We start from the raw sequence: 14945 nt of genomic DNA, 5'->3' as shown, positions 1-14945 counted from the left end.
AGTCCCCTCCGTGAGTTGCCACCATACCGTCGTGGAGGGGCTTGCGTGTCCCAGGGATCCTGGGACATATGTTGTTGGGGGCTTTATGGCCCCTGGAAGGGTCACCCAATGCAAACAGGTCCCAGTTGAGGGACCAGACAAAGTGTGGCTCAGAAGACCCTCGTGAAGAAGACAATAATTGGACCCAGTTTTCCCTTGCCAGGGTCACCTCCCTCTGCCAGGCCAGGGGGGCGGAATGGTGGCAAGTGCCTGGTGGCAAGGGCTTCACCCATGGGGTTCAGCCGGGCACAGACCAAAGGAACGAGACGGGTCCCTCATCTTTCTGGCTATGCACCCGACAACAATTCAGTTTACCCACCCTTCTTTGGTTCCCTAGAGGGGCTTCTAGAGAGCAATCCGACTGGGGACTCCCTTGTTCTACTGGGAGAAATCAACACTCAGGTGGGCAACTAAAGTGTAACTTGGAAGGGCGTGATTGGGAAGAAGGCCCCCCTGATCTGAACCTGAGCAGTGTTTTTTTATTGGACTTCTGGGCTCGTCACGGATTGACTATGAGAAACACCATGTTCAGGCATAAAGTCGTCCATATGTGCACTTGGCACCGACACAGCTTAGGCCACAGTTCTTTGATTGACCTTGTGGTCGTATCGTCGGACTTGCGGCCGCATGTCCTGGACACTCGGGTGTAGAGAAGTCCGGAGCTGTTAATTGATCACCACCTAGTGGTGAGCTGGCTCTGATGGTGGGATGCCAGTAAGACCTGGCAGACCCAAACCTAACATGAGGATCTGCTGGGAATGTCCAGCAGAGTCCTCTGTCAGATGGAGTTTCAACTCCCACTACAGAACTACAACCATGTCCCGAGGGAGGCGGGGGATATTGAGTCCAAGGGGGCCATGTTTCGTGCCTCCATTGTTGAGGCGGCAGACCGGAGCTGTAACCCTCGAACTCGCTGGTGGACTCCAGCAGTGAGGGATGCCATCAAACTGAAGGAGTCCTATTGGGCCTTTCTAGCCTGTGGGGCTCCGGAGGCAGCTGACAGGTACTTGCAGGCCAAGTGACATGTAGCTTTGGTGGTTGGCGAGGCGAAAACTCGGGTGTGGGAGGTGTTTGGGGAGACCATGGAGAACAATTTCCAGTGGGAGTTGAGGAGATTCTGGTTCACCATCCCACGGCTCAGGAGGGGGAAGCACTCCCACTGTACAAAGAGAGTGGGGCGCTGCTTACCTCAACTCAAGACATTGTAGATCACTGGCAAGAATACTTCCAAGACCTCCTCAACCACATAGAAACACCTTCCAATGAGGAGGCAGGGCAGGGGAGACTCGGGAGTGGACACACCTATTTCCAGGCTTGAAGTTGCTAAAGCAGTCAAAAAGCTCTTCAGTAGCGGGGCCCCGAGGGTGAATGAGGTTTGCCTTTGGCTCCTCAATGCTCTGGATGCTGTAGGACTGTTCTGGCTGACATGCATCTGCCGGGTGGCATGGATGTGGGGGATCTCTATACTCTCAGCAGGGTCCTCGAGGGGGCAGGGGAGTTTGCCCCACCAGTCTACATGTGATCTGTGGATCTGGAGAGGCAATCAACCGTGTCCCGCAGGCAGTCCTGTGGGGGGCGCTCTTGGAGTATAGTGTCCTGAACCCTGTCATACGGGCTGTTCGGTCCCTGTATGGTCGGTGTCGGAACTTGGTCTGTATTGCCATGTGTAAGTTGGACCGGTTTCCAGTGAGTGTTGGACTCCGACAGGGCTGCCCTTTGTCACCAATTCTGTTGACGTTTATGAACAGAATTTCTATGTGCAGCCAGGGCGTTGAGGGGATCCGGTTTTGTGGCGGCAGGACTGAGTCTCTGCTTTTTGCAGATGATGTGGCTCTGTTGGCTTCATCAGGCCATGATCTCTAGCTCCCACTGGAACGGCTCGCAGCCAAGTGTGAGGCGGCAGGGATGAGGATCAGCACCTCCAAATCCAAGATCATGGTGCTCAACCAGAAACAGGCAGAATGCCCATTCCTGGTCGGTTAAGAGGTCCTGCTCCTAGAGGGGAAGTTCAAGTATCTCTTGTCTTGTCTCTTGTCTTGTTCAGGAGTGAGTGAAGTAGGGAATAATGTATGGCTGTTTTGTGATTTATTGTTCCAACTGAACTTCTGAATAATCAAACTCATGTAACATGGATTTCTCTTCAACTTCCATAACCCAGCGACTCTGACTGAGTTTAAATGTCAATGTCATCTGTGTGCAACTGTTTTCTATCAACAGGTTTTAATGTTATTTGTCCGTCGATAAAACTGCTTGCTAATTGTTTAGAAAGCCAGAAGTTGCACTGCTGTAATTCTTGGCCAAGTTTCCCTGGCAAATGTGAACCCTCACGTCAATGTGAAGAACCTGCTCAAATAAAAGCTAAAAATATGTAAATACATTTATCCTTGCCCCGCAATATCAACACACCATTTCATGTCTGTCTGTCGCTCTGTGATGTCTGAACTTCTGAATGTTTTCCTTTTTTAGAAAAGAAAAGAAAAAAAGATTTTTTTTAAGCACGATCATCAGGCTTTTTTTTCTAAACAATGAGAGCACGTGTTTTGTCTCTTGCCGTGACTCCGAACAATCTTTATATGATTTTTACAGGTAATCTTTCAAGACAGTTTTACGTTCTCTCTCATTTTCCATATGGTCATGATAAAGAGGAATCGTATGATCAGTGTCAATTGCTACACTTCTCACAAATTGTAGTCAACATTTAGCTCTGCTGTGTTTGCAACGTTTGCAGTGGTTTTTTCACTTACATGTCTCGGGGTGGTTCACTGCGGGACCGAGAGTCGGTGCCAGCTGTGACCCCGGGGCCGCCGGGGCGGTTGGGGTCTAAGGTTGAGGTGATGGAGCCAGGAGGGGCTTGGGAGTGGGAGCGGAGCTTCTTATCACCGGAAGTTTGGCACACAGTAGGCTCGCTGACAGCCGAGCCGAGGCTGGCAGGCTTCCCTGATGGACTGCTAAACCAGTTGCCGGGCTTGGTCAGAATCTCCTGCTGCTTTCGGCAGTTATTACACACCCAGATCACCTGAAACGAGAAAGCCATGAGGAGCAATTGAACTAGGAGACACCTTTTAACGCGCAAACATGTCAAACATCACTTAAAAAAGGGTTTTACCAGACATTATGTCCTCATGGGATCCTAAATTGACTTTTATGTAAATGCTTATGAACGGTTTATACAATATCCATGATTTTGCTGTACAATATGATCATTCCTTCATTCATTCATTCATTCACACACACCACATACCACTTATCCTGCACTCAGGGTCGCAGGGGTGCTGGAGCCTGTCCCAGCTGTTATTGGGAGAGAGGCAGGGTACATCCTTGACCAATCCGATTGATTGCGGGGCCACATGTAAAGACAAACAACCACTCACTCTATCATTCATACATCAGGTCAATTTAGGGTCTCAAATGAACCTCCTGCCTGTTTTTGGACAAAGTAGAGCCCAGAGATAACCTAAGCAGACACGGGTCTGTAAATATAAATGTTCGAAGTAGTTGGACGGTGCTATTGCTAACGACGGAAATTTGATGTGGGTTGATCGTTCCAGAGCCATTTCTTTAAAAAAATATTTTTTTTCCAAGCAATTCCTTTCAATTCTGATACTGATATAGACACCAGCCTGAAGAGCTGATTGTTAAAACTGACTGTTTTGATTGGCTGAAAATAGGTGGGAAACACAAAGGTTAGCCAGAAGATAGCCTTTAAATATTACAAGAGTTTCCTACAAAAGAGGTTGCAAATTAACAAAATACGACCAATTGAATTCTAAAACTTAGTTCTTGCGTTCTTCAGTTCTTAATACAAATTTTTCTTTTTTCGCCCTCCGACAGAAAACAGAAGATGGTCTTTATCAGTGACCAAGTCGAGCCACATGCGACAAATGGACACTCAGTTGCAGCCGCTGAAAACTTTCCCCAGCCGGCTACTTTCCGAAGCACTAATCGGAGGCCCTGCTTCAATTTCTGTGACTGTCAAACAGGAAATGGAACAATGCACCTCCTAAAGAGCGGCGCTGCTGGCAGTGGGTCCACCAGAAAGAGGCTTTTATGGAAGCTTTTTTAAGATCAACATCATGGCACTTGGACGGTAGCGGCAGCAGCTTGGCTTCCCCTGCTGCTTCTGCTTTTGGCCTCCATCTGAACAACACAAGGCCAACTCGATAATGAAGGGACAGTCAACCTGCTGCCATATCTCTGTCTGCCTTCCTCTATTTTCACGCTGTACGCACTGTACGTACGCCCATATACACTCTTTACACACTTGGACCGAGAGTCCAAGTCTTTTCTCCTGAATGATCAGGCTTTTGGCTTATGTTATTATACTGACTCGTCAAGCAAATGCTTGAATTTGCAGTGTTGCATTAAAGAACGAATGACAAGTCATTATGAAAAATGGCCAGGAAAGTTTCTAGAATCTCAGCAGGACAGTATCTAAAAAGAACAGAAATACCTCGATATTTAGCGATGAACAGTCAAAATCACCTGGATTTACCTATGACTATTGATAACCTAAACATAAACCACAAAAAAATCACAAAGCATTAATGACAGCCTATTACTTTCCATAGAATTCTTAAACAATAAGTAATTTGATAAAAACATCATAAACCTCCTAATTGGCAAATACAAATGACCAATAAATGCCTGGGGTCTAAAATATGTGGCACCTCAATTTTAGGGGTCATGACCTGATGGACTGATACCTCCTGAAGTGCAAACTAAAAGTTTGCTTTTGTGACTTTCGGGAGATAAAGAGGATGATCTTCACATTTTTTTTTTTTTCTGACTTTGAAATTTAGAGAAGGATCCATTCATGAATTAACAGAATAACTGTCAGCCTGATCAATAGTGAGTGTAAAGTGTCCATTCATATTGATGAGGGATGTGCGTTCTAGCCAGGAATAGATGTGGTGATTCATCCCGAGCATGAAGGCCTTGCTGCGTGAACGTAGCCTCATGTTAACATCCGAGCCAGCGAAGAAGAGTGGATGACAGAGGAAGTGAAACTAGCCATGAAATAAAGAGATGAGAGGATGGAGGGTGGAGGAGAGGAGAGCAAGAGGAGGCTGAAGTCAGTCCCTCTCCTCCAGCCACCAGGGTTCTCATTTCTCCTGAACACTCCCCAATGACTGCTTAAAGAGAGCTAAAATAAAACACCCTGGCATCGTCCATGCCCCCCCTCAAACACACACAGACACTCACATACACACACGCGCTTCTTTTCTTCCTCTCCCTCCTTCTTCTTCCTCTCCCTAGCTCTCTCACTCCCATCCCCTTCCACTTTTCCCTCCTCCAGATTGCTTTTGATTAAAGCTACAAAAGCTGAGGAGAAAACAGCTTTACACCAACGCCGCAGCTATATTTATCCTGCCAAACACCCCAGTAGCACGAGGGAGAAGGAGAAATTTGTTCACACACACACACACACACACACACACACACACACACACACACGCGCGCGCACACACACACACACACACATGCACACACAAAAAAGAAAGCAAAACACTGCCCTGTGTGGGACATTAGGGCTTTGTTGAAAACATCCACCAATGTGATTTTAAGGACGGTGAACTGTGGATAGTTTATAAATGCATCAAATATGATTAACTTGTTAAATCATGGTGTGGTTTGTGAAATGTAAGTTGACATTCTTCAGAATGAATTGTGAAATTCCACAAGTTGAAAATTGCATGACTTTAAAAGTCAGCAAATATTACTACGGCTATCACATGGTAACAGCAGGAAACCTGAACAAGCACACCGATTACAGAATAATAACAGTGAAATGACCTTAAAGTCTTTTAGTTTATTTGAATATTTTTAAATACATTTTGTTAACATTTGCAAGAAATCTTTGCTTTCATAAGAAATGGGAGCTATTTTCCAGGAGCATATTTACTTTAGTTGCTTTTGTCACACCTGTGAAAGTGAAAGTGTGGTTAGTACTATTGTGATCTACTGAAAAATTATTAACATATCATCATCAATATGTCATCTTTCGAGTCAAACATTTACCGAATGCAGCTTACGACATGACAGTTTCTTTGTCAAATATCCTGTGCACTATTCTTTTGAACAGCTGCTCAGAAAGAAATTGGCATTCTCACTTTTCATTTACAAAACAACTGTGGTTATCATTCATTCATTCATTCATTCATTCATTCATTCATTCATTCATTATCTTTATCATTATGCAACCAGAACAAATTGCGGTGCAGGGTGAAGGTGGACTACTGCATCCAATCCAGTTGACACTGGCTGAGGAAAGTGCTTTTAAATGAAATGGTCACCTGTCAATCACAGCGTCACATTAAGGAACATACAAACACTGATTCACTTCTTCACAACTCTGCTACTCAGCTATGGTCAGAATTTAAAATTGAAAAAATTCAATTTTCAGATTACGTAATCTAGTGTCCCTTTTAGACAAATAACGAGGAGAACATAAATACACACACACACACACATAGATAAATGCACACAAGCACATTGAAATATAATCCACAATTGAGACCAAACACCTGAATAGAATTTCTCTTCACTTTGAACAAAAGCACTCTTAACATGGATCTCCAACGAAGCTACTTTATGCTTTTGCATGGTGGGAAAACCCGAAGGAAACCCACGCAGACGTGAGGAAAATATGCAAACTCCAAACAGAAAGGCATCAGTGTCAGTATGGAAACAGGGACCTTCTTGCTGTGAGTCGGAAGTGCGGACGACTGCGCCACTATACATAATTGGCAGTTCAGCTTCCAGCTCCTCCTGCCAACACCATTGCCATCACAATGTGAGTTTGTTTGTCTAATGGGTGAATATAAATTTCTAATATTCCCTTCATCTTAACGTAAAGAGCTTTGAAAACAGCAAGATGATGTGGAAGATCCATATAAGTGGAGAGCATTTACCCATTCCCAACAAATAATCAGACAGATAATTATTTTTCACTCATGTTTTATTAATTTTTCAAAAGCTACCTGCAACTGTCGTCTCTTCAATGAAAACTGTGAACCACAGAGAAGTTCTTGATTCGCTTGATCATGCTTGTGTTTGTATTAATCTAATTCCATGGTAATGCAATACATCTGTATTGAGCACAATATTTATATGCTGAGCTTTTCATAACACCTCACTTTTGACTAACACCCCTACTGCTTCAAAACAAATACAGGCTGTTTCTGACCTATGTCTTCGTCGACTTACAGCATTTCAGGTTTATGGCAGTAAATAATGCCATTAATTATTTGTATAATAACCAACTCGAAGCAGTGCGAAAATTGAAACCTCGCCAGTGAAACTTGTTTGTGAGTGCTGCAGAACACTACACTGTTATGCTGCATTTGTTTGGGAGGGGTGGTGTTTATCCTTCCACTGTAGCTGTTTCTGTCCTTTTTAATGTCTCTGTTTATATTTATTGTTATTGTTATTGTTTATTGTCTCAGGCGCTATGAGCCGGTGTCTCCCTGAGCCAGCCTCGGGGGGCACGGGCCAGTGTCTCCTTGGGCCGGTCCCAAGCCCGGATGCAGAGGGTTGCGTTAGGAAGGGCATCCAGCTTAGAACTTTTGCCAAAACCAAACATGCAATTCAAACATAATAACCAGATCATACCGCATTGGTCGAGGCCCGGGTTAATAACGACCGCCATTGGTGCTGATGACCTACAGGGAACATAGGGTAACTTATAAGAGCGGAGGCAGGAGCACCCAGGTAGACTACATCTTGTCTCGACAAGGTAACTTGAAAGAGTTCAGTGACTGCAAAGTAGTTGTAGGTGAGAGTGTAGCCGGACAGCATAGGATGGTTGTTTGTAGGATGACTCTGGTGACAAGGAATATCAAGAGGACAAAGGCAGAGCAGAGGACAAAGTGCGGGAAGCTGAAATGGGAGGAATGTTGTATGGTTTTCAGGGAGGAGTTGAGAAAGCCTCTGGGTGAGCTTCCAGATGACTGGACAAGTGCAGCTAGTGCTATCAGGAAAAACTGGTAGGAGAGTACTTGGTGTGTCATGTGGAAGGACTGTAGATAAGGAGACTTGGTGGTGGAATGAGGAAGTGCAGGAGTATATACAGGGAAAGCAGTTTGCAAAGAAGAAGTGGGACACTGACAGAACTGAAGAGAACAGACAGGAGTACGGGGAGATACAACTTAAGGTAAAGATAGAGGTAGTGATGGCAAAACAAAGGGCATAGTATGACTTGTATGCTTGGCTGGACAGTAAGGAGGGAGAGAGTGAACTATACAGTTTGGCGAAACAGAGAGATAAAGGTGGAAAGGATGTACAATAGGTCCGGGAGATTAAGGATAGAGAGGGAAATGTCTTGACAGATGCTAGAAGAGTGATGGGAAGATGGAAAGAGTACTTTGAAGACCTGATGAATGTGGAAAATGAAAGAGAGGCAAGGGTAGAAGAGGTGACTATTGTAAACAACAAGGTAGCAGAGATTCATAAAAGTGAAGTTAGGAAGCCAATGAAGAGGATGAAGAGTGGAAAGGCAGTTGGTCCTGATGATATACCTGTGGAGGTGTGGAAGTGTCTAGGAGAGGCACCAGTAGAGTTTCTGACTCGATTATTCAACAGCATATTAGAGATTTAGAAGATGCCTGAGGAATGGAGACATAGTGTGATGATGCCCATTTTTAAGAATAAATGGGAATCTGCAGAATTGCGGCAACTATTGAAGGATAAAGTTGATGAGCCATACAATGAAGTTATGGGAAAGAATAGTGGAAACTAGACTGAGAGCAGAAGTCAGCATTTGTGAACAGCAGTAACAGCAGCACTAGGCTTCATGCCTAGAAAGAGTACTGCAGTTGCAGTATTTGCTGGGAGAATGCTGATAGAGAAGTACAAAGGAGACCAGAGGGAGCTGGATTGTGTTTTTGAAGACATGGAAAAAGCATATGACAGGGTGCCAAGAGAGGAGCTCTAGTATTGTATGAGGAAATCTGGAGTGGATGTGAAGTATGTTAGACTGGTGCAGGGCATGTAGCTATGAGACAGTGGTGCGATGTGCTTTAGGGGTAACAGAGAAGTTCAATGTGGAGGTCGGACTCCATCAGGGATCAGCTCTGAGCCCCTTCTTGTTTGAAGTGGTGAGGGACAAACTGACAGATGAGGTTAGGAATCTCCATGGACCATGATGTTTGCAGATGACATTGTGATCTGTAGTGAGAACAGAACCGGTTGAGGAAAATCTCAGAGAGGTGGAGGTATGCTCCAGAAAGGAGAGGAATGAAAGTTATCCACAGCAAGACAGTATATGTGTGTGAGTGAGAGGAACTCTCAGTGGAACAGTGAGGCTACAGGGAGTTGAGATCAAAAAGTTGAAGGATTTCAGGTACTTGGTCTCAACAGTCCAGAGCAATGCAGAGAGTGGAAAAGAGGTGAAGAGACAGGTTCAAGCAGGTTGGAATGGGTGGAGAAAAGTGTCAGGGTTACAATGCGATACAAAACTATCAGCCAGAATGTATGGAAAGGTGTACAAGACAGAGGTGAGACCGGCGATGCTGTATGACCTAGAAACAGTTACAATGATGAAAAGGAGGCAGAGCTAGAGGTTGCAGAAATAAAGATACTAAGGTTCTCTTTGCGAGTGACCAGTATGGATAGGATCTTGAATGAGTCTATCAGAGGAACAGCACATGTTAGATGTTTTGAAGGGAAGGTCAGGTAAGCCAGACTGAGATGGTTCGGTCATGTACAGAGGAGGGATAGTGAAAATATTGGTAGATGGATGCTGGAATTTGAGCTGCCAGGCAGGAGGTCTCGAGAAAGACCAAAGAGAAGATTTATGGGCAGAGTTAGAGAGGATATGAAGGAAGTTGGTGTGAGAGAGGAGGGTACAGAGAATAGGGTTAGATGGAAAAGGTTGATTCGCTGTGGCGACCCCTGAAGGGAAAAGCTGAAAGGAGAAGAAGAAGAAGGTATTGTTTAATGTCTTTTTACCTGTCCTCTGCCCTGTGCTGCTGCAACACCCCAATTTCCCCTAAGGGGATCAATAAAGTACTGTTTTAGCTTAGATCGCATACGTGAACATGTGAAAGGATTGGCACCCATGAAATCGACTCTGATTATGAAAAAACATTATATTTTTGTCATTTTCCTGGACTATAATGGCATCTTCTCTATTTTCCTACAATCTAGTTCTGTTTCTTGATACATGTGTGACTGTAGGGAGAGTAGGTATGGGTAAGTGACTTTAGCTAGTTCTGACATAACCTTCAGACCCCAAGTACACATGTCTGTTGAAAGACTTGATAAGTCTTAATAACAAAATTGGAACAGGGGATATGTCACACTAAAACAACTGTCTCAGTGTTTCTGTTCTTCTCTAGGAATAAATCACTCCTCAATTAAAGCTTTATTTTTGCGCTTCATTTTTGAAAAACGTTAAGAGTGCATTGACACAGCAGAACAAATGGCCAGCATTGCGGCGATACGGAACGGTGGAGTGTTATTTTATAAGAGGCTAACTTAATCACACAGTAATCCCTGCATTAGATCACACACTGATGGTGAAACTAGTGCCGGCACACAAATGCACCAACATGAAAAGCGCCTCGTGCACACACACATAAAAGCCCTGACAATCAAATGTACACAAATGAGCAGCGATGCACACATGCAGATACAAGTGCTCTTGTCCATATATTCACACTGGAACAACAGCAGCAGTGTGTCACATGATCGCAGTGAGGCTTCCCCCCGCCCCCAGACCCATATGATAAGTTTATGAGTGAAGGAAAAAGGCAGAGAGAGAGAGAAAGAATAGATTCTTCACCGATAGAAACAAGGACTCCAATCCCCTGTGTGTGTTTGTTTAGAATCCTGCTGCATCTGTGCCTGCATGTGTCCATTTGTGTGTGTATGTGTGTTTGCATGTGAGTATTTGCATTTGTCGAGGTGCAAGAGTCTGTATCTGTATGTATGTATTATTGCCCATGTGTACACAAAGCATTTGTGTGCTTGTGTGTGTGTGTTTATGTGCGCACGCGTGCGTGCATGCATGCGTGAATGAGTGGGCGCATGTGTTTGTCTCTGGAATACAGTACAACAATGAACAATCCATCTGTGAAATCTTGTGTGTTTGTATAACTGGGTGCTTTGGAAAGTGTAGAAGTGAGTAAGACGGTATTAAACCAGTGGATTTTGCTGGTGTGACAGCCCCATTTGGCTTTTCTAGACCCCTGCCTAAAATCCTCTTGATTCAGTAATCCTGTATAATTTACAGATGGAATACCTCAGAATTAAATGTAAGGAAATATGTTTATCTTATAGACAGTGACACAAACAAGAGGCTAAACCTCTGTCAACCAAGTGCAATGCATGATAAGTTGACATTTGCCGTTTTGATCCGAGCAGCACAAAACTCCGATCTCATTCCTAACAACAGGCCTATTTATCAGAACACTACTTTAAATCACAGAATTTTGTGTGCGATATTAAGCACTGATTTGCATTTCTGTAGTGTGGTGATACTTTTGCAATTGCCCACAACTAATGATCTGACAGATAAAATCTTATAGTAGGTAAAAAGGACAGAAAAGAGTGTGTCTTTTTCCTTTATAAATGACACATAAAGTTATTCCTGTCTGAGATGAAGCTGTCAGACCTTTTTATTTAACCTGAGAACATCCATTCCCAGGGCAACACATTCAACATTTGATAGTAATAGTGATAGTGAAAGTGACAAGATAAAGTGATAGTGATAGTTATAGTGATAGTGATAGTGATAGTGATAGTGATAGTGATAGTGATAGTGACAATGACAGTGATAGCGAAAATGATAGTGTTTTGATAGTGATAGTGATAATGATCATTATGGCAATGGTGATAAACTAGTGACAATAATAGTGACAATGACAGTGCCGATGACATGGTAAAGGTATATGAAACCTTTGTCAATAACCAGCGGCTGAAAATATCAGTAAACACAAAAAGGCCCTCAGTTCATTGGCAATAGAATATTTACAATATTTATATATATACTTTTTTTTTTTTTGTGTGTTGGCCCAAAGAGCATGAGCCTTCTTTTTCTCGAGTAAGGCAGAGTTCAGAGTGCATTCCTGTGTCAGCTGAGGCTTTAGCTCTGAACAGTGGTTTTAACTCTTTGGTTGAAAAACTGCTGACCACTGATTCCCATCCGCTCAGGCTCTAAACAGATATTTACACCTTATTATAAAAATCTTCCCATCCTCCTATTACTCGTTTGGCCAAAAAAAAAAATGTTAATGTGAGGATTCTTATGTGTTTTGTTTTTTTAGCAGTTTTCTGGCAATTTTTCTCATCTTCTATACTTGTGTTCATTTCTCTTAATTGACCAAAATGATCTAATAACAAACTTGCTCTCATTCACCCCAGCATCATTCACGATCTCTTCCAAACAAGGCAAGGAGTTGAAAGTCTAAGGACAGATTGTAAACCACTCAGAGGCTTACTGATTTTTCTAATTGGTGGCTTATAAAAAGAAATTAAACTCACCACATCATCACACTGATGGCTAAGCTTGCAGCGCAGAATCTTCAGTTAGCATTCACAGTTGCCACTTCAAGGCCTGATGTGCGCCAAGTGGATTTTCTCCATGGTAATACATGCACACACATCATGGCTGCATATTATCTATTATTATTGATCCAGGGAGAACTAAGAGCATCACGCACTTGTTTCACATGCTCACACACGGCTGCTGGAAAGTGTCCAGTGAGGCCACAGTTGTCTACTGTAGGTCAATGAGTGGCTCCACCAGAGCAGCTGGAAGATAAGTGTATCACTCCGGGGGCAAATCACCAGCAGCTGGTGAGAGATCACTTTTAACCCTTTTCTTTGCCCGATCTGGATGTACCCTCTAACCAACGGAACCATCAACCAAAATTCACACAACACAGAGCAAGTTGCTGGATAAATAATTACACACATTAAATGCAATCTAGAACAACCTGCAAGACACAAGACTTGAAAGAATTGACACTGAAGGGATTCCTCACTGACATGACATCTAGTGGTCATAGAGTAACTCTGCAGAAATGGGATGGGGAGAAGATGGCCAGAGGGCTTAAAAATATATTAACGGAAGGAGTAATTGTTTTTAATATTCACATTCATTATCTATCAGAGAAGCTGGTGATTCCGAAATTTTCAGGTTCAGAACTTTGTTTTGAGCTTATTGCAAAATTTGAGTTGGATGAATGAACCACTTCCACAGTCCTTGGGAGGGGGCCTCAGCATTGAGAAAGTCAGGCCTTTCAATAGGATATGGTGCAAGAAAGGAATTGTTTTGTTATCTCTGATACTTGTTAGTTTTTGAGTTTAGAAATAAAAATTAATCAAATTTAGAGACAGACCTTCCAGATTAGTGATTAATCAGGCTAATAATAGGGATGAGTCTTAACAAGTACCTCGGGATGCAATATTGTGATAAGTAGGTCAAGATATAATGTACTGTAAAAAAAACATTATAATGCTGCACAGTTTTAAGCTAAAGTTTGAGATAAAATACAATAAGTTGAGACAAAACAAGACCTTGGACTTAATTCAGCAAATGTTTACTGTTTGGTTTGGTTAGTACCCTTTGATAACTTTTGATTTTCTCTTTTTAATCAGCAAATTCAGTTGACTAACTTAAAATAAAATAATGACTGAATTGGAAAGACATGATCAAAAAAAGGAAAAGCACTAAGAAATCACTTGAACTAAAGGCACCTTGAAATTTCAATCAGGAAACTAAAATCAGTGAGAACAGATCCCTGAATTAGAGATAATTTTGACAATGGACCACTTAAAATAATTAAGAATAAAAAAATGCAACAAAAATAAGCAACAAATCACCTCAGTACCAGCAAAAAATCTCTCACTCAAACAAGCAACGCTATATTACATTTTCATAAAATTACATTTGAAACATAACAAAGATTTTTGAATGTTTTCCACCATGTTAAGTCCACATTTTCATATCCAGCTCAAGTTCAAGTTTGCCATAAAATACAAAGTTGATATTTCTATCTGCAGATGCATTGAGTTTAATGTCATGAGACATTTCCTATGAACTTGCTTTTGAGGGATCAAACATAACGATGTTCATTAGTTGCGGTGAGGATAAAAGTATTTTTTTCATTTTCTTAAATGCACATTAATTAAAAAAAAAACAGGAATATAATCAACCAACAGTCAAAACTGAGTGCTGTCGGCTTTCGACAAACTTGTTGTCAACGCGACCTTTGTGTGTCAGTAACCTGAAAGCAGCATCTGTCACTTCTTTTCTCCATCCTGACCACTCAGGAAAGATAGAGGGCCGTCAGGTCTACACTTAATGTGACATATTATCATGTAACACCGCCAGGCGCCATTACACTTCACGAAAACACAAGCAGCGCCTGCCACTTTACAGGTGAGACGAATTCAACATTGACTCCATAGGAGGGAAGGGGCGAGGGGCGTGTCCAGGAAGTAGCTGGAGCCAATGACAGCTTGACGTATGGCACCGGCAGTAAGCGAGGCGGCAGCCATAACTGAGGGCATCTATAAATCTTGTGCTAAGGATGAAAGACTGCCACAAAGGAGATTAGTGTCCACAGCAGCTAATGAGGTACTACATCAGCACGGCCCGGCACCCGCAGCAAAACACACACAAGCGCACACACACACACACACACTCACACCTATGCCCACACACATACATACACACACACATACACACACAAAGCTCACATACTAATAAGTGCATTTGCAGGCATTGCATTTGGACTGTAACACACTCACACACACACTTCTTACATGCACATGTAGTAAATAATTGATCAATATTGCAAATAATTCCCTTTGGTCACTTGGTCAACCTGGTGAGTCCCCTTTTCATTAAACAAAATGCAAGGTTTTTACTTCTATCCCTGTGAGGACTTCTGCCGACC

At 42.9% G+C, this 14945-nt stretch overlaps 1 protein-coding gene across 9 annotated transcripts in view; it reads right to left on the bottom strand.

Annotated features, from left to right (window-relative positions):
* Positions 1-14945, bottom strand: part of rims1a (regulating synaptic membrane exocytosis 1a) — a 124709-nt gene that overhangs the window by 53544 nt on the left and 56220 nt on the right. For all 9 annotated transcript variants that reach the window (XM_086165134.1, XM_086165075.1, XM_086165099.1 and 6 more), the window contains exon 5: positions 2784-3055. In XM_086165134.1, coding sequence (XP_086021260.1) covers positions 2784-3055 — 272 coding nt within the window. The remainder of the gene's footprint in view (positions 1-2783; positions 3056-14945) is intronic.

The sequence above is a fragment of the Fistularia commersonii genome, chromosome 2 (assembly GCF_037954325.1).
Source record: "Fistularia commersonii isolate RoL2024-O1a breed Wild chromosome 2, RoL_Fcom_v1.0, whole genome shotgun sequence".
Taxonomy (NCBI): Eukaryota; Metazoa; Chordata; class Actinopteri; order Syngnathiformes; family Fistulariidae; genus Fistularia; species Fistularia commersonii.
This window is presented reverse-complemented; position numbering and strand designations above follow the sequence as displayed.